The sequence below is a fragment of the Poecilia reticulata genome, linkage group LG5 (genome assembly GCF_000633615.1).
Source record: "Poecilia reticulata strain Guanapo linkage group LG5, Guppy_female_1.0+MT, whole genome shotgun sequence".
Lineage (NCBI taxonomy): Eukaryota > Metazoa > Chordata > Actinopteri > Cyprinodontiformes > Poeciliidae > Poecilia > Poecilia reticulata.
The window spans coordinates 30,786,531-30,804,873 of record NC_024335.1 but is presented as its reverse complement, the minus strand read 5'-3'; the positions used below and the strand labels follow the sequence as shown (position 1 = coordinate 30,804,873).

General features: G+C 40.4%; 3 protein-coding genes across 5 annotated transcripts; 1 reads left to right on the top strand and 2 right to left on the bottom strand.

Annotated features, from left to right (window-relative positions):
- Window positions 1-19: 19 nt before the first annotated feature.
- On the bottom strand, window positions 20-4,592 carry traip (TRAF-interacting protein). Its single transcript, XM_008410486.2, has 15 exons — window positions 3,987-4,592; window positions 3,830-3,887; window positions 3,638-3,724; window positions 3,438-3,477; window positions 3,217-3,344; window positions 3,033-3,127; window positions 2,780-2,893; window positions 2,050-2,137; window positions 1,875-1,964; window positions 1,704-1,792; window positions 1,463-1,618; window positions 1,337-1,382; window positions 1,153-1,251; window positions 1,025-1,075; window positions 20-507 (listed from the first exon to the last, which is right to left on the bottom strand). The coding sequence occupies exons 1-15, from the start codon at window positions 4,082-4,084 to the stop codon at window positions 400-402; spliced, it is 1,347 nt and encodes a 448-aa protein (XP_008408708.1). The 5' UTR covers window positions 4,085-4,592; the 3' UTR covers window positions 20-399.
- Window positions 4,593-5,097: 505 nt separating this feature from the next.
- Window positions 5,098-9,066, bottom strand: LOC103465530 (UDP-glucuronosyltransferase 2C1-like). 2 transcript variants are annotated; one of them, XM_008410480.2, is made up of 2 exons: window positions 8,871-9,066; window positions 5,098-7,160 (listed from the first exon to the last, which is right to left on the bottom strand). In XM_008410480.2, the coding sequence occupies exon 2, from the start codon at window positions 7,158-7,160 to the stop codon at window positions 5,577-5,579; it is 1,584 nt and encodes a 527-aa protein (XP_008408702.1). In that variant the 5' UTR covers window positions 8,871-9,066; the 3' UTR covers window positions 5,098-5,576. The 2 variants fall into 2 exon arrangements, with proteins under 2 accessions (XP_008408702.1, XP_008408703.1); XM_008410481.2 differs by lacking the exon at window positions 8,871-9,066 and adding an exon at window positions 7,736-7,995.
- mon1a (MON1 secretory trafficking family member A) lies at window positions 7,096-17,154 on the top strand. Of its 2 annotated transcripts, none has more exons than XM_008410484.1 (6): window positions 7,096-7,183; window positions 11,174-11,325; window positions 13,548-13,934; window positions 14,139-14,904; window positions 15,238-15,385; window positions 16,630-17,154. In XM_008410484.1, exons 2-6 carry the CDS (start codon window positions 11,202-11,204, stop codon window positions 16,768-16,770), a joined length of 1,566 nt encoding a protein of 521 aa, XP_008408706.1. In that variant the 5' UTR covers window positions 7,096-7,183; window positions 11,174-11,201; the 3' UTR covers window positions 16,771-17,154. The 2 variants fall into 2 exon arrangements, with proteins under 2 accessions (XP_008408706.1, XP_008408705.1); XM_008410483.2 differs by lacking the exon at window positions 7,096-7,183 and adding an exon at window positions 10,673-10,801.
- The last annotated feature ends 1,189 nt before the right edge of the window (window positions 17,155-18,343 follow it).

Below are 18,343 nucleotides of genomic sequence, written 5' to 3'. Positions count from 1 at the left end.
AAAGAAACAGACCCAAGCCAAAATAAAAAAAAGTTTATTTTTGAGCTGGTTGACACAAACAGCATAATTCATCTAAATGTAAATCTTTGACATAATGCCGTGAAAATCAGCTGAAAATGGGAAAATAAAAAACTCGGACAATAATGCGTCTAGTCAGAAGCGCTTCAGGACAGACTGAGTACAAACAAATTCTTCTCAACACAACAAAAAAAAAAGACTATATACAGACATGTTGATGTTAAAAAATAAAGGCAGCATTTGTTGTTTTCTGAGGTGCATTTTCCTGTTTTTTTAAATAAAGTAATTACAAAGTTCTGCTGCCTGACCCGTACCCTCCCACCCCCCCGTCCTGGGCCACAGCAGCATCAATTATTTGTTTCTCCCCAAAATGTCCCGACTTCATTCCAGGAAGCTGTCCAGAGTCAGACATGTTGGAATCTTAGAGGGAGGCCGAGTCACTTTTTTCCTTTTGGCTTTCAGCAGAGGCCGGATCTTGGATAAAGGAGACTGGATGAAAGAACTTGGCTAAGGAACGATGAGATGCTGGTCAAAAAACACGACTTGGTAAATATACAGCAAATACCTTGATTGCTTTTTAAGAGCTAGAATTGAGAACATTTGAATATATGCTGGATTTTCTCATATTTGCACACACAACCACTAACATTTAGTTAAATGTTCTTTAGCAAGATGCAGAGAAACACTAACATTGGCAGTAGCAACTGAAACTTGGTCACAACTAGAAAATAATCCCTAAAACCGCTAATAAACCATCTACTTTAAAGCTGCAGTGTGTAACTTTTAATAAAAAAATTTTGTTAAATATTTGTTGAAAATGTCATTATGTTGTGACGGTATGGAATGAGACCGAACTTTTGATAAAAAGTTTATTTTGTTTTGTTTCCACCTAAAAAATTAACTCCTCTTTCAATAAATGAATAAACAGCCAAAATCTGTAACATTTATGAGGACCATTTTGAACTTTTCTCTCCCACAGAAATGAAAACAACAGAAAAAAGGATACAGGTTGGATGAATTTAGTCCGTCCTCCTAATCCATCGTAGCCAGTTTGGAGCTAATAAAGAAAAAACGAAATAAGACAGATGATACTTTGAGAAGCAGAGATTTGTACGTTGATTCTGTTGTACATACGACTCCAGCCTTCTTCTGAGGGTCCAACATGCTTCCAAAAGTCTTCTTTCTGAAGAGAAGGGAGTTCCTCAAAAAAGGATCAAACGTTGAATCTTCATTCTGAGCCGACGGCAAAAAATCACTGCGTTACGCTCAACGGGTGACAGTGAAACATGTCTTGCAGAGAGCCTGCTTCAGGCCTTACCTTGCTCAGAGAGGAAAGTTTCTCGCCGTGTTTTGACGAAGACGTTCTAGAAACGAAACAAGTTTTTCCGTCTGAGCCTTAAATCGACTGACTTGTCATCCGAACACATCGACGCAAAGAGCTTACCCCGGTCGCTCCAGCCGCATCTTCTTCGAGGGAACCTGGGCCGGTCTCTTTGACGCGTCGTCAGGCGTGGCGATGTCATAGGTCATGTTGAGGTCGATGTCGTCTCCGTGCACCGGCTGGTGGAGGCGGGGGGGTTTCAGCTCCAGAGGCGCCGGGCTGCGGAGAAAAGCCCCGGGTGAATGACCGACGGAGTTTCCCGGGAAACCGCTTCGATGCCAGAGGAGGCTCTGAGGGAACGAACCTTTCGAAGACGAGTCTGCTGAGAGCTTCGTTGGCGCGCGTCGGCGTGCTCAGAGTCTTCTGGAGAAACTCCACTTTCTTCTTGAGGCTCTGGGGACAGAACGCAAGCGGGAATCGGCACAAGCCCCTCAGATAGCGCAAGTGTAGGCGTGTGAGTTTGATATGCTCTTACGGAGATCTCCTTGTCAGCGCCGGCCAGGTCTTTCTGCAGGGACTTCAACTCCTCTTTGAGCTGAAGCGCCTCCAGGGAAGCCTTCTGCAGCTAAAAACAAAACAAACAAAACGGTTGACAATCAGGAAATTGTTTTTTGGGGCGTTTGACTTAAAAGCTCCAGACGTGACGCTACCTTGCTGTTTGAGGAGAGAACTTCTCTCTTCAGCTTCTCGCACATGTCGTTTGAAGACTTGAGGCTTCCTTTGAGGTTATCATACTCTCTGTGAATAGAGAAATGTAGATGAAAATGTTTTGAGGAAACAGAATTAAGAAAAATGATTCATTCTGATGAGGGGTTTTTTCTGTCGAAATAAAATTTACATACTGCCCGTCCAGATATCTAGTGTTTTGTTACAAGTACTGCTGATTACTGTGTTTGAACTCCATGGATCAAGAGTCACTCTAATCTCTCCAGACAACTCACCGCAGAACAACTTATTCACTCACAGATATGAGGCGGCTTACTGCAGATGTGACCGCCAAATCACTCAAAAATTACAAAAATATATGCCTGTTTATTGGTGATAAACTTAGCGATTTTGTCACTACATTTAGTGACTTTTAAGATAAATTTTTTAAAAAATTTTAAAATCGGTTTTAGCAAAAATCAGCAGCTCAGGCTTTTTAAAAATTGGTGATCGGCCAAAAAACTCCAACCGGTGTGCTTCCAGTGTGTACACTGGTGAATGTATCTGGATGTTGACGAATCCGACAGCTAGAAATAATTATTTACCGTTCGTAAGCAGATTCTGTTACGTTAACAGGATGTGTGACATGGATGAAGAGACCGTAACCCCCACAACAACAACAACAAAAATCCATCAAGCGAAGCAAAGGATCCAGCCTGACCAGCAGGTTCTTACTTCTTCAGAGAGATGCAGTAAATGGAGAGCTGCTCCACTGCTGCCTGGCTCACACCCATATCTGTGATCATGGACTCCACTTCGCTTCGCTGACCCTGCAGCAGCACGTCCAGGCTAGGGCAGACAACAGCTGGATCATCAGTTCACAACAAGTCAGTAAATAAAGTCAAAACGATTCCGTTCTGCTTCCTGTGACAAAAATAAATAAAAAACCCACTTCGCTAAAGTGAACATTTAATTTCCTCAGTGTTACCTTTCAAAGGTTTTCATTTTGCCCCTCAGTCTGCGGACCTCCTCCTTCGCCGCCTGAATTTCGTTCTGCTGCGTCTCCAGATAAACCATCTGCTTCTGTTGACGCGTCCAAATGTTACCAGGGCGACCAGTTACGGTCTCACGGCGAGGATTCATCGCGTCGGCCTCGAAACAAAAAGCCGTACCTTCAGAGCGACGCAGACCATCTCCTTATCCATGACCTCTTTCCGCATGGCGTCCAGGTCTCTCCTCTGCTTGTTCACCGTGTCCTTCAAGCCGTCCATCGCCTTCAGTTTCTCCCGCCAGTCTCGATCTGAAAAAACAAACAAAAAACGATTAGATAGTTGATCAGCTGGCCATGGCACCCTTCAAATTAAAGGGGAAATTAAGTGCGTGTGTGGAGCACCTTTAGAGCTCAGCAGTGCCTTCATTCGATCAACCTCATTCTGTGAGAGACATGTAGAGAACACACTAGAGTGAAATGTAAAAACACATGCTAGAGAGCAGAATCTGTCAATTTTACCTTGATCTGACGGATTAAATTTATCAAAATTTTTACATTTTTTAAATTCATTTTTAAAAATCTCTCTTGGACTGTTTGTTTACCTGCAGGCTCTCTGGGTCTGGAGAGCCTTCTTCGCCCCCTCCTCCAATGTCAAAGAACAGTTTGTTGATGATGTGTCTGGTGCTGACCTACAGAAGATGAAAAGAAGAAAGTTATGCATCCATATGCATGAGTACATAGTTCAGATCAGGCTGTTTTCTTTGTTAATGTGAGCGGATGTGTCCTTACAGTACCTGTTTCCTGCACTGAGGACAGGTTTTGGTAGGAGCGGTCTGAAACCACTGAAGAAGACTGGAAGAAATTGGGAAAATATATTTTACACACGCACAAGAAAATGTGCTGAAATTTTTGGAGAATGCTGACGGATTTGGCCAGTTTAAACCGTCTTACCATTCGTAGTGAAAAGTGTGTCCACAATAAATGGCAGCCACGTCTCTCACCTCATCGAAGTAATCAGCGCAAATAGTACAATACGCTCGAATGGGCATTTTTTGTAAAAGCCGGAAAAGAAAAAACGGCTCGATCTGTTCGTGTTATATAAGAGAAACAACATACGGTTCATTCACGACTTTACTGTGTTACTATCTCACCAACTATCACCGTGTTTAACAGGACATATTTTAAAATGAATGTTGTCTCATGAGACACAGTGATAGCTACAATAGCAACCTAGCTAACAGCTACATTACCGGTGTTCATAATTACTAAATAGAGACGCTAAGTTGCAGCACAGTCCTTCGTAACAACCTCAAGCATTCCTAAACATATCCGTGAAGCTTTATATGAACCTAGTTAGCGCCACATTGTAACTCAAACCACAGCTAGCTAACAGTCACACAACACTTCCTCCATCTGAGTCTGTTTCCCCGCTAGACGTTCAAACGTAAGCCCCGCCCCCACATGGTGCGTTCACGGTGCCTTTTGTGCGTCAGTTTTGTCGCAGTCAGTTTCACCATTTGTAGATTTTATGGGATTTTTTTGCGATACTATTATATTATTGTAGCAGCTTAACCTGGGGTTATTTACAATTATATACATCACTTTTTAAAACGCCAAATGGTAAATGGTAAAAAAAAAAGATAAAAAAGAAAAGAAAGAAAAATTCAAAACGTAATACTTCATTTTAAGGTAAATCTATTTATGTGAGCATTAGAGAAATTTAATTGCCTGAGCAGATTGCTCTAACAATTTGTTTGTTTCTAATCTTTTAATTTTGTGTTTCTTCAAATACTGAATTAAAATCTAGGTCACTGATAATCTTTTATTTCTTTCTATAGAGTCATTACCCCAGTTATTAATTACTCTGGAAAACCAAAATTATTATTATTTTATTATTATTATTATTATTATTATTATTATTATTGAAAATCTACTATACAAGTGTGAAACAAGAACTTAGTTAAATTACAAACAAATCGCAAAGCAACATTGGATTTATGTTTTGTGCATACTCTATAACTCTGACACAATATTCGTGTCCAATGGCTTTAAACCACCGAGAGAAATGATTGATGGTTGGACAACTTTATGTCATTGGTCATTTAATAATAGTAAAATTAACTATATAATTAGCTACAAAAAACCCTGGGAATCCATCCAGCTTTGAGGAATTGCAACATCCACTCACCAATCAAAAAGATACTCATTCAAATACAAAAATGTAGCTGAAAACACAATTAAAAAAAAACATTCACACAAAAAGTACTCATTACAAACACAGTATATAGCTGCAATAAAGTACATTACTCCCAACTAAAATGTCTCAAAGAAAATAAAAGAATTCTAATCTAACAATAACGATATGGTTTTTTAGATGAATTTAGCTGTGATGTTAAAAGTAGTAGTTTCAAATCATTAAATATTGGTGAACGCAAAATCTGACAAAGGAATTATCACTGAAAAGTGAAATTTTTCTCTTCATCCCAACCTGAAACCAATGTAGAAGAATAGATTGCTGTTCTTCTAATGTTTCTTGCATCACTAGTCACGTTTTAGCTTTCCCCTGCACGCCGATTTACATAAACACCTGATAAACATGACAGCAGTCAGAAGCATGAGCAGCACTGCCCCTGTTAGGAACAGAGCAACATCTACAGAGTGGTAGATGTACCAGGGCATTCCATGGGACTGTGCTTTCAGGTGAGCAGCACCTTTGTTCCTCATTACAAACTCTATCCAGAAGAGGGCATTGTCTATGGGCTCTATTGGCTGGTCTCTGTGCAGTCTGGAGAGTCTCTGCATGTTCGCTCTGTAGGACGGCTCATTCAGGACTTCTTTCACAGCTTTCAGGAAGTTGTCATCTTTGTCCACCGTGGTCAGGGTGAGAACTTTTGCTCCCCCTCTGTCTTGTAGGCGGAGCAGATTGTCATACTGGTCGAAAAACAAGGACAAACCCACCACTGGGACTCCGTGGTAGATAGCTTCTTGGACTCCGTTGGTTCCTCCATGAGCCACAAACAGCTTCACCTTTGGATGCCCTAAAAGGTCTTTTTGCGGCATCCAGTCCACCAGTAAAGTATTATTCCCCAGAGTGGACGGTTTGCTTCCGCTGTAGCTCCAGATGACCTTCTGGGGCAATTCGGCAAAAGAGGCTGCAATCTTATTTGCCATGTCGTCTGGAAGGCTGGGCACAAAAGTTCCCAAAGACATGATGATGACGCCGTGCTCTCCAGAACTCTGCACAAACTCCTCCAGGTCCTTTGGTAACGGTTTCGCAGGCGTACAGTGGAACCCTCCCATGTACACAACGTTAGGCATGGTGGGACGCGGATAGTCAAACACAAAATCGGTTCTTATCAGCCAGATGTCGGCGCCAGACTTTATCTGATCAAAGTCCGCATCAGGTCCAAGATATTTGGAACACAGTGGCTGGTATACCAGTTTGCTCACAGAGGTGGTCTGGATCTGGGTGATCAGATATGTAATCATGTTTTTGGTTCTCTGAAAAAAGTTCATTTTATCAGTATAGCCAGATAAGGTGACAGGAATATAGGATATGGGTGAAGGAGCGACGGCAAAATGAGCTTCTTCAGGATTTAACCAGCGGACATTGTAAACTAGAGGAAGATTAAGATATTTTGCCACAATAGCTCCATTTCCCCACCAGGGGTCAGTAAGAACCAGGTCGAACTTGCTCTGGTTTAATCTCCTCATCAACTCCGTGTCGTCTAACATGGCTGGTAGAAATTCACTCACAGCTCTGTGAACCTCAACGTTTTTATCAATCATCCCCATGGTTACATGGAGAAAACTGGCCAAAGGTGAAGCCCCCCGTTGAAATTTGATGTACTCGGTTACGAGTCTTCTTGTGTACTTCTTGTCAAAACTCCTTTCCACAGGAACTGTGAAGGTGCTGTAGTACGGGGAGCTGTCCTTGACGTACCAGCTTTTGCTGGAACGCGCAATGGTAATGTTGTGTCCTCTGGAGTGCAGCGCTTTAAGGAGGATCTCGTTGTTGAGCCAGTGGCTTCCCTCAGTGGGAATGACCAGGATGTTGCCGCTTTGACAGCAGCTGGGAACGAGGGTGAGCAGCAGCGTGGCGCTCCAGCAACAGGTCAGCTTCATCTGGAATGAAGGCAGGGGTCAAGGTAAGAACCGAAAATATTGTCAGAGAGAGAGAGATACTCGGTAAACAGCCAGTGAATACCTTCTTTACCCCCAAATCCCCCTTTTTAAAAAGTAAGCATTCAGCTGTTTGGCTTTATAGCTGAAACCAGATATTTATTTACCATGTACAAAAACACATAATTAAATGCCAGAAAAAGGAGAATAAAAAAAAAGAAAAGAAAAAGAAAGACTTTCCTCAAACTCAGTAGTTTAATTCAAATTTGGTCAGTTTCTTGATTTATTTTTGTTAATGGTGTCAATCCATTTAAAAAAATCTGATTAATCACACTTCAGTGCTGCAATTAATCAAGATTAATCACTTTGCTCAACTTTGTAAACTCGAAATGTAATTATTAACATTTTGAAAAATGCTTAAGAAAATGTTTTATTGTATCAAACCAAATCGAAGATTTCGAGCTCGTGTCCTTAGAGTGTCACACTAACGACTCACGAAAATTGAAAAATGTTCAACTCTTCTCGCTGTGTAATCGTGTACCATGTGTTGGGTTCACTCCGAGTGGCAAAACCTTTACCTTTCGCTGTCCATGTGCCGAGCTGCGCTGCTGTGAACCTCTTTGGTCAAGTCATTCGATTAATCTTCATTATATTAATGCGTTAAATTTACTAAATTACTTACACGTGTTGAAAAAAATATAAGATAAAAAAATATAAAGTCCAGCCACAGTTAGATTCGAAGTTGAAGTTATTTTATAAAGTTGTTATAATTTAATAAGTTATGACAATTATGCCAAGTTCGTTTTCTATATAAGAAACCCAGCTGACTATATCGAGTCCTGACTTTGCATCGATCGCTCCTTAACGATTGACATAGTGGTCAGTCGAGTGCAAGTAATCAGTTTTTATTGTGGTCACTTCCATGGAACTATTTAGAGATTTGTGTGATTTAATCAGGGTGGAACAATGTTTAACAATCCCCCCCCCAAACGCAACAACAACCCCAACCCCCCAAACAAAAAACTCAAGTTCTGCCAGAATTTGCTCCCATCTTTATATTTTGTCTGTATAGTTAAATTCTTTTTAAATTTGAAATGAGACCAATTACTTGAGAAGCTTTTTTTATTTTATTTTACCAACTACTTTTTTTTACTCTTCCTTTAATAATTTCCCAGATGGCTACTTTTTTTTGCTCCTATTTGAGTATAAATATATTGAAGTGATTTGTGGCTGCTCTTCCCACTTCTACTCTGTACATAAAAGCGCTAAACCTCAGATTTTTTGTAGGCAAGGCTTTTAAAACCTCATGACTAATAGTCACTGAACCTAAACTTTTTGACCGGTGTGTGATCGCAGTATTGAGTATTTCACATTGTTGTTGCTTTTCCTGTTCCAGAAGTGAAAATTTGCCTCTCAACATACTCAGGAAGGATTCCTCCAGTAAAAAATTTTAAGAAGAAAATTTTTATAAGGAATAAAAGTAAACATATGTATCAGTCATGTGACGTCTAAAGTTTTTATGTACATTAAATAGCATGGAAGCAGGTTCACCCATCCATTGATGTTTCAACTGGTCCAACCAGTGTTACACAAAATCCATGTTGATAATATAGGAATTAAATCAAATGTATCAAGCCAATATAAAGCACACAAATGTATTTTCACATATTAAACCACGCATAGACTGATTTTAACTCAGCCATTTCTACTTACAGTGGGTTTTGATTGTCCAAACTAGAAATCCGCAGCTGTTTGAGCGTTTTAGTGTCCTATGAAAAACATGAAGAGTCACCATGAATAAAATACAGAGACAATCCCAGTGAACGATAGAGCGAGCAAAGAACAGTGATAACAATGTTACTGATTAACAAGACTGATGCAGAGGAGACTAAACGGATTCACTTCATGAATTACGCAGTTTGTTTTTATTTGAACTTTAATGAAGTTTTCAAGAACCTGATTTACCATCTTTACTAGAGTTTGTGTGCTGCTGCTGTTGTTGTTTAAATGCAAATGCTTACTGGAATAATTTGATAATTGCAATCAAACTAAATCTCTAAATATCTCAATAATCCTAACCCTTAACCCCAAGCAGCTTAATCCTGCTGTTTTTTGTTCCAGTTACTATCCACATTCTGCGACCATAGGTGATAGTCTGAATACACACTGTAAAAAAAATAAAATAAAATAAAGTCTTTAATTTACAGTTAAATACCAGCAGCTATTGGCAGGAATTTTATCGTATTTGTACCGTATAATTAAGGTAAAATTCTGGAAACCATAGCTGCTGGTATTTTACTATAAACTAGAGATTTCTTTTTTTTTACAGTGTAGATGGATAGTAAAAGCAAAGAGCTTTGTTCAAAAGGCCGTGGGGTAAAGATCCAAACCATTGTTTTTCAACTTGTCTGAATGAAAGTGAAACTACTCTTCTCAAGCCTCTAATGCAGTGTTTTTCAACCACTGTGCCTTGGCACACTAGTGTACCATGAGTGATGTCAGGTGTGAAAATGATCCAATTTCACCTACCGTATTTTCCGGACTATAAGCTGCTACTTTTTTCCTACACTTTGAACATGCGGCTTTTCTGTGGATTTTTCTTCAACCACCAGGGGGCTCTTTAGCAGGAAGTGAATCATTGGAAGTCAAAATTGGAAATCAAAGAAGAACGCGCTAATTTTCCTTTAGTTTGGTCCCCAAACTACGGCCCGCGTGCCGCATCTGGCCCACCGCCTCATTTGGTCCGGCCTCCAAACAATACCAGAGAGCATTCATGGGAAATAATGAACTTTAGCACAATATGCTAATTTTTTGAGAAGGACCTGTATAACAATTGAAGGTGATATAGTTACTATAGTTCTGCTATTTCATTACAAAATTGATATTCCATAAAATGTTTTTTTTTGTATTATTTTTTTAAACATTGCCATGTTTCCAAATAGAAGTTTCTCTGTTCAATGAAAATAAATGAGAGCCGAAACTAGCCAGGAGTAGATATTAATAAGTTTTCCTTAAACATCTCCAATAGATGGATAAGCCTGGCAAATAAATTCACAATGTGCTGAAACATGGAATGATGAAACAGTAAAATAAATGCATATTTTTGCATTAATTTGGCATATAATAAAATAAATACTTCCTATTTTTTAATAAGAAACATGTATTATAGGTAAAAATGAATGCATACTTTTCCAGTGTACATAAAAAAATCACATATAATTGTATTTATTTATTTATAATTTTAAGAACAATCTGGTGAATGTTTTAATATTATGTATTTATTTAAAGGAATTTTTTTAAAGTATTTTTAACTCTTAATTCAGTCATTGACTCAATAATTATGTTTTTTTCCCCTTTACTAATTACTTCAACTCAAAAAACATAAAATATTTCAGATAATCAATTAAACGTAAACAAACAAACAAAAAAATTACATATGTGACTAAGTCCTGAGGATGTCGTCCTCAACATTCGCGTGCTTCTCTTTTTCTGGACTAGGGACTTCATATCCCACAATTCCCACTTCCGCTACCTAGCATGTTGGCAGGCAGCAGAAGTACTTTAGTTTCGTGCAGCTAGCTGCTGCAGCAGTTACATGAGTGGAGGAGACGTGGACTAAAACACGAAAGCCGTGGAAATGAGAGGTACAAATCTGACAATTGTTTGTCTTGTAACGATAAGTATTCGTTTTGCTGTAGGAAGTTGGAATAGACGTCGCGAGCCTCCGATATAGCTGACGTCTGTTGGAGTTAGCAGTTAAGCGTAGCCTCTGAAGTTCTCCTTTAGGTAATGCTTCCAGTTAAATAACAGATGTGAGAGAACAATATACCCCCCAACACTATTGTTTTGGTTCCGTAGTTTAGTTTCACTTCATTTTTCTGCTGGTACTAGTTTGTAGCTTTTAGTCACTGTAGAAATAAAGCAGGGTATAACCCCGTGCATCTTTAAACGACGCAGTCACGAAGCCGCCCGACCTTTGGACCTAACTCTCAGTCTGTGTCGGTCCTGCTGTCCAGGTGTGTCGCCCCGCCGGAAGTAGCAGGGATGGAAGGAGAAACTGGCAAGGCGACCGTGTCCTGGGAGAACGGTCTGCTGGCTCCTGTGGACCGGCTGCGCTCGGATAGGGCGGACAGCCCCACACCGGGTCTGGTGGAGGGGACGGAACCAGGTGAGCTGAGATAAACCCACTCTCAACACTCCATGCTTACTCAGCACATCGATGCATCTGGAGTGTAATAATAATAATAACAATAATAACAATAACGATCTGAAACTATTTCTGGGGTGATTTTGTTTGTGTTTGTTTCAGGATTCACATAAAACTGTTATAAGTGAACTTCAACATGTCTGTATTTCCCAGACAGATGTTTTTTTTTTTCTCCTGCAGTAGGGCTTCAACATCATGTAGACTCCAGGTCAGTCTTGGACTAATCTGGATTAGATTATATTGAGGGTCTTTTACTGCCTTTGTAGCAACTTTTCAGAATTTTCAATTACAGTATATCCAAAAAGTTTGGTTTGGATTTGGATTTGTATTTGGCCCCCAACACTTTAACAGAACCACCATTTATTTAGGTCTTTCGGGATATGCCACTCCCCACTTCGCCAGACTAGGGCCTCATTTATCAGAAAGTAATACAAATTTAGGTGCAAAAGTTCCACATCTAATAGATGAATTTCCTGGCCACTGTCTGCTCAGAGTTGATTTTAAAATCCATAACCTTATTTATTCACGGTTTCAGTGGGATTGTCCACAGAATTTGTGACCTAGATGAAAGAAAGATGATGAAAGCAAAGACGGAATAAAAAAAAAAACTATAACTGTTGACTTGAAAGACATATACACATACTTTAAACTTGAAAAATGCAGAGTGTATTTGTAGCTAGGACAGCTTATATCTTGAACCTAGCGGTATTTTGTGATGGGGTCATGCTGAAGGTGGTTTGGGTGTGAAGTGGCATGACTGTGCACATTCTAGGGTTGTGTAAAATACTGCAGAACGCTGTGCTTTAGCTCTTCCTGTCATGAAAGACAGCAGTACATGCAGAAATGAGTTGAACTATAGCACTATAACTATAGCAAGTCATTGTGTTTTCATAAGAGCCTGCACTTGTTTTCCGCAAGTGCAGGCAGCACTCAGTGAAGAGCAGCTGCTAATGCTAATGCAGAACTAGCTACAGCCTTTTCCAGGGTTGAGACTTGACAGCAGGCTGGAGGAATTCTGCAAGCTCACTTTAGACGTTCTACAACACAGTCGTCAAGGTCCAGTTCTCCAGAGCCAGTGTCCTGCAACCTTTAGATTAGGGCTGAAATGATTAATTGTGATTAATGAAATAATCATCAACTAATTCAATAAACGATTAATCGTTATCTGGAGTATACAGACTCAAAAAAGGGACATTTACTGAAAAAAATAACACCTTTAGAGCAGTAATTAAGCTGTAATTACTGCTTAATTAAACTGTACAAAAAATCTATACATTTTGTATTTAAGATGAACACACCTTTGTCTGTAAATATGTTTTAGCCAAATCTCCTCAAATGGAAACGTTTTAGCTTTGCCTCGTTCAGATTTACTAGAGGAATTTTAACTTATTGCATTTTAGGAACTAAAATGTATTTTCTTATTTAAAAAGGAACTGAACTATTTGTTTTATATTCATATTTTAATGTAATTCTAACACTGGACAGGGTAAAGTGGTTAAATTAAAAATCTGTGGAATATGTCAATTTTTCTGTGTCCGATTATTCATCAGAGACATCTATAGAAATTTCTGAGGTTCAAAATGTGGAAAATGATGGAACCTCAGAAACGTCCACTTTTTTTTTTGTGCAAATTTTGACTTTTCAAACTCAGAATTGTCCTATTTATTTATTTTTATTTTCTGAAAAAATTGAGAGGAGTTTTTTGGTGGAAATGTAAATTTATTTTCTATTTACAGTGGCCTTAATACTCGGTGGTAAGAAAAAAGCTCTTCTGTCCCCCAGTTTACTTTTAGTAGTTCTGTGGTTTTTGGCGCCCCCACCTGGCCTACGTCAGAACTCCTGGATATGTTCATAATCTAATTCAAATGACACATATGTTATAAAAAAAAACCAAAAGTCCAAGCCTGACATGTCATCACTTTGGATGTTTCCACTAGGATAAATATTGATGTTTTTTCAGATTAAACTCAGTTGTTTCTATTTTGTTTTTGTGGAACATAAAATCATAATCTGATCATGATTGTGGATCTCGAATGGATGAGGTTAGGTACTTAGAGGATGTTTTGACAAATGCACCGTTGGTTAACCACTTTGATTTCAGGTCTTTTTGTGGTATTTAAGAAGAAATGGCCTTCCATTAAAAGCCATTTGTGTTAATAATTCTGTCCTTTTTATCAATGCAGGCGCTGGTCAGCAGAGTGCCATTTTCTATCATGCACAATCTTATGAAGACCTGACCGCCGAGGCTGAGGAAGACGCTCAGAGGGCGCCAGGGTCAGATGATTCAGCAGAACCTGATGAAGAGGAGTTCAATGAGCTGGTGGGGGAGAAAAGCACCAAGGAGCGGCTCAACAAAGACTCTTCGTCCGAGAGCAGGACCAAAGAGGAGGACGTGTCCAGTGAGGCGTGGAGGAACCACAAAAAACACGTGTTTGTGCTGAGCGAGGCCGGAAAGCCGATCTACACCCGTTACGGCACGGAGGAGGCCCTGTCCAGCACCATGGGGGTGATGATGGCGCTGGTGTCTTTTGTAGAGGCGGAGAAGAACATCATCCGCTCTATCCACGCAGGTCAGAGAACGCTTTGGTATTAACTCAGTCAGGTTTTGTCCCCATCATGCTGAGTTTGATACTTTAGTAAAACCAGTCAAGTCAATTAATGCTCCTTTATCTTAAATTGTGGTAAAATAGCATATAATATTGATTAATTGGTGATTGGTAACGCGTTCAGCAAAGCAGCTAATCGACCTGACCCCTCTGTGTCTCGGCTCCCAGACGGCTGTAAGGTGGTTTTCCTCACCAAGAGTCCTCTGGTCCTGGTGGGCGTGACCAAGAGTGGTCAGTCGGAGAAGGAGCTGCTCCGGGAGCTTCAGTACATCTACTACCAGATCGTCAGCCTGCTCACCCTGACCCAGCTCAACCACATCTTCCAGCACAAGCAGAACTACGACCTGCGCCGCCTGCTGGCCGGCTCCGAGTACCTCACCGACAACCTGCTGCACCGGCTGGAGCGCGACCCGGGCCTGCTGCTCAGCGCCGTCACCTGCCTGCCCCTGGCCAGCTCCGCCAGGGACGTGGTGTCGTCCAGCCTGCAGGCGGCCAAGGCCAAGAACCTGGTGTTCTCCATCCTGCTGGCCGGCGACCGCCTGGTCACGCTGGTCCGCAAGAAGGACCAGTTCCTGCACCACATAGACTTGCACCTGGTCTTCAACCTCGTCGGCTCATCTTCGTCGTTCCGGGAGGGCGAGGGCTGGACGCCCATCTGCCTGCCCAAGTTCAACACGGCGGGCTTCTTCCACGCCCACATCTCCTACCTGGAGCCCGGCTCCGAGCTCTGCCTCATCCTGGTCTCCACTGACAGGGAGGACTTCTTCAACATGTTGGACTGCAAGCAACGCTTCATGGAGAGGCTGAGTAAGCGCAGCGCCTACCAGGCCATGAAGGAGGCGCTCAAGTGCCAGAGCTACACTGTGGTGCAGGTCGGAATCCCAGAGCTAAGGCACTTCCTGTACAAGTCGAAGAGCTCAGGCTTGTACACCAGGTGAGAGGTCAATGTCTGGCGGAAACTAGGAATGCACCGATTCACTTTTTTCTTTTGTTTCCGATGCCGATAGCTGAGGTTTAGTATCAGCCAACACCAATCTGACACTGAAAAACTGTCAATGCACCAATATGAAAATTTTGTTTGAATATTACTGTTATGGCCGATAACCAACATTTACAAATATTATACATAATTTAGTGCCATTTCTACACCTTTGTAGTATTTAATATTGGATCGGTGCATCTCTAGTGAAAATGCTCATTTTTATCCTCTAACTGAGATGTTGGATGTTTTTTTGAGTACTTTTATGTTTGTTTTTTTTCTGTCCAGTCCAGAGATACCTGAGGTGTACCAGTCTGATGAGGAGCAGGAGAGGCTGATGGGACTCTACCAGGACCTTCACAGCTGTTTGCACCACCCGACCAGACCGCTGCGCTCCTTCTACCGCTGCGGCGAAGCTGAGAACCTGCTGGCCATGGTGGGTGGATGTCTCTGTCAAAACGTAAAAGTATCACAGCAGAAGCTGCATTTTTGCTTTTATTAAGGAATTCCACACCGCTTGAAATGGAGCGCAGATTGTAGAAAAAAAATTATGTTTAAATAGAGTTGTTCTTTTAAATAAAATAAACAATTGCATAATTATTCACCTCCTTCAAGTCGGTGTCTGGATGCTGCAGTTGATGCATCCAGCCTTGCTTAGTTCATCGTGAGAGTTTCAGCAGTTCCTCTTCCTACATCCCCCAGAATGCTGTGCGGTTCTAGACTGGAGTTCAGTGAATACTCAATATTTAATATTCTTTCAGACACATTTTTTTTTATTGCTCTCAGTCACACGTCTGTTGTATTATAGGTAACCAAAAATGACTTCCAAGCAATACTTCCCAACTGCAATATCACAGATATTAGTATGAGGATGACAATTGTGGTGCTGTATATTGAGCAGCTCTACATGCAGTTGTTGCTACTTTAAAGGGACAATAGCTGCAGATTTTGTTCAAGTTAAATAAGAATGTTACTGTAAAACAGTAATAGATGCTTTGTAAAGTACAGTTCTACTTTTTGGAGAAATATAAGTCCAGCTTCATCAGTTGGTAGATTAATTATTGTAAATGGAAATAAGATTTTAGAATGAAACCAACATCAAAAGTAATTCCAAAACTCACAAACGACCTCATAATAAAAAGAAATAAATAGATAAAAAAAATTCAAAAGCTAAACATCAGAATTTTGAGAAACAAACAAAAAAAAAACTATCTTAATCAATTCACTTTTTGGATATAGTGTTTTAAATTGCTTCCCTTAACTTTTTAATTGGGAGTGCATTCTGGGAGTATTCTGTTACTGCCACTTACTGGTGGGATTGTTTACCTTTCAGACTTTGTCTCTGGAGTTTGACGCTTTCGTTTGGTTTTACTTGGCCTGATGAATCCTGCAGCCTGTGATCCCACAGCAGGAGCTTTTATAAAGTATGAGATCCTCGGTGTTTCAGTTGTGTAATAAGAACCTGCTGAAATCAGTCCAAGCTGTTTCTGTTATTTCAAATCTGGGAAAATGTCTTGTAGGTTTACCATCTCGTTTCCTAAAAAAATGTAATTTTAAAAAAAAAATCAACAAACTAAAACAAAATAAATATCTGTAGTAGTGGAGCTTAAGTGAATGTTACATCCTGCTGCATTTTCATGCCACCTTTCCTGCATTTTTATTGTTTCTTCTGGCCTGCAGGTGACGAGCGGCTTCGAGCTCTACCTCTGCTTCAGTCCGCTGGCGACTAAGGCTCTGGCGTATTCTGCCGTGAACAAGCTTCTAAAGTGGATCCGGAGGGAGGAGGATCGTCTCTTCATCCTGAGCCCGCTCACATACTGAGCCGAGCTGTCGCCACCTACTGGCCTGGTGCCAGCAGCCTCACCGGACAATAAAACTACAGTCATCTCACCGTAGACAAGTTGATTGTCAGAGCTATGCATTTCAAGATTCTGGGATTCCCCCAATTTAATTCCTTTATTTGTTCTTTTACAGGCTTTGCTGTAGAAGTTGACAGAAAGCAGTGTTTTACCGGGAAGATTTTAAATAGTTTTATTTTGAATTAGGAGGGGCCGCTGCAGCTTTTTGCCTGGCTTGAGATAGAAATTGTTCATTGTGAAAGTTCTTAATAATAAAGACTCATTTCACGTGCTTCTAAAAGCACAACCGTTTTTTTTTTGTTTTTTTTTTAAGCTGTAATTTAATTTCTTAGGAATTTAAAGTAAACAAAAAAAAACCCGGGCTTTGCAAACGTGGCGCTAACAAGCTGCAGCACCTCTTACTGTCTTTGAAGATCCATTGGCAAAGCCTGTTGGCCACATTCCTGTTGAGCCCCGTAGATTCCAGGAAACGCTCCCGTTTTCCCGTCTATGCACTCCTGTCTTCTAAAGAAACACTCCATGTAAGAGACTGGAAGCTGTTCACTGTGTTTTTAAGCTTCTCGTTGTTTTTCTCGATGTAAACCGCTCCTGTTCCAGTGTTCAAACGCTAATGTGCCGTTTCATTCCTCTCACCTGAGAAATCAACCTTTTTATGCATGTGCCATGAGGGTCCTCTGTGTTTCACTATACTTTGTTTTTTTTGTTTTGTTTTTTTGCAACTTCTGCCTCCACTAAGCACGCCTTAACTAATTAGTTTTGTGCAAAAGCTGATAATTTATTGAAGAAGCCGAATTCACAGAACAATTGTCTGTTAATAAATAAGAGACCAATTAAAAGCTTTCGTCATCCTTGAATCCAGCCCAGATGAAAACGTGTACAAAACACAACACTGTTTACCGTTGCCTTAAGCGGTAGGTGAACTGTACACACGCAAAGCACGATGAAAACAAGATGCTCCAAAATATGACTTTCGATTGGAGGAGACAGGTCAGTGCATTGCTGGTAGTTTTCATATAAAGATTGGATTAAAATGGACAAGGCAGGAATGAGAGCGAATGACAAATTCACATTTTGCTAATTAGCAATACATGTACATCTCAATTAAAATGACACTAAAAGATATGTACAGTTAAAATTGTGAGGCTTAAATAGTTTGAACAATGGATGCCTTTTGAGTATTTGATATTTTGCTTGATGCAGAAGAAAACCCTAAATTCAGTTTTTGTGGAAAAGTGACTTAGTTTTAGACTAATAAATACTTTTAACACAAATATTACGTCATGGCGCGCACAATGACACAATTATGGGGGAAAGAGCTGAGTTGATGGCATCCAAAACATGTTAATAGAGAGTTTAGTGGAAGGAAAAAGTGCATAAACAGCAGATATAGCAACTTCCTTGAGTGGATTGGGAAGCAAATCCCATTTTGAGAGCTTAGCGGGGATATATCAAAGGTGTGGGATCTACTGGTGACATTGGGTTAAGCCATTCCAAAACCAGAGACAAACTGGGTGCATTTTATTCAGACTAAGATG

Coding starts and splice junctions, on each gene's coding strand:
- traip (XM_008410486.2), bottom strand. CDS start 4,084: ATGCCCATTCGAGCGTATTGTACTATTTGCGCTGATTACTTCGATGAG. Junction 2,138..2,779: donor TACTGCATCTCTCTGAAGAA/GTAAGAACCTGC, acceptor CTCTATTCACAG/AGAGTATGATAACCTCAAAG. Junction 1,076..1,152: donor CTCAGAAGAAGGCTGGAGTC/GTATGTACAACA, acceptor TTTCTTTATTAG/CTCCAAACTGGCTACGATGG.
- LOC103465530 (XM_008410480.2), bottom strand. CDS start 7,160: ATGAAGCTGACCTGTTGCTGGAGCGCCACGCTGCTGCTCACCCTCGTT.
- mon1a (XM_008410484.1), top strand. CDS start 11,202: ATGGAAGGAGAAACTGGCAAGGCGACCGTGTCCTGGGAGAACGGTCTG. Junction 11,326..13,547: donor GGTGGAGGGGACGGAACCAG/GTGAGCTGAGAT, acceptor TTATCAATGCAG/GCGCTGGTCAGCAGAGTGCC. Junction 13,935..14,138: donor CATCCGCTCTATCCACGCAG/GTCAGAGAACGC, acceptor CTCGGCTCCCAG/ACGGCTGTAAGGTGGTTTTC.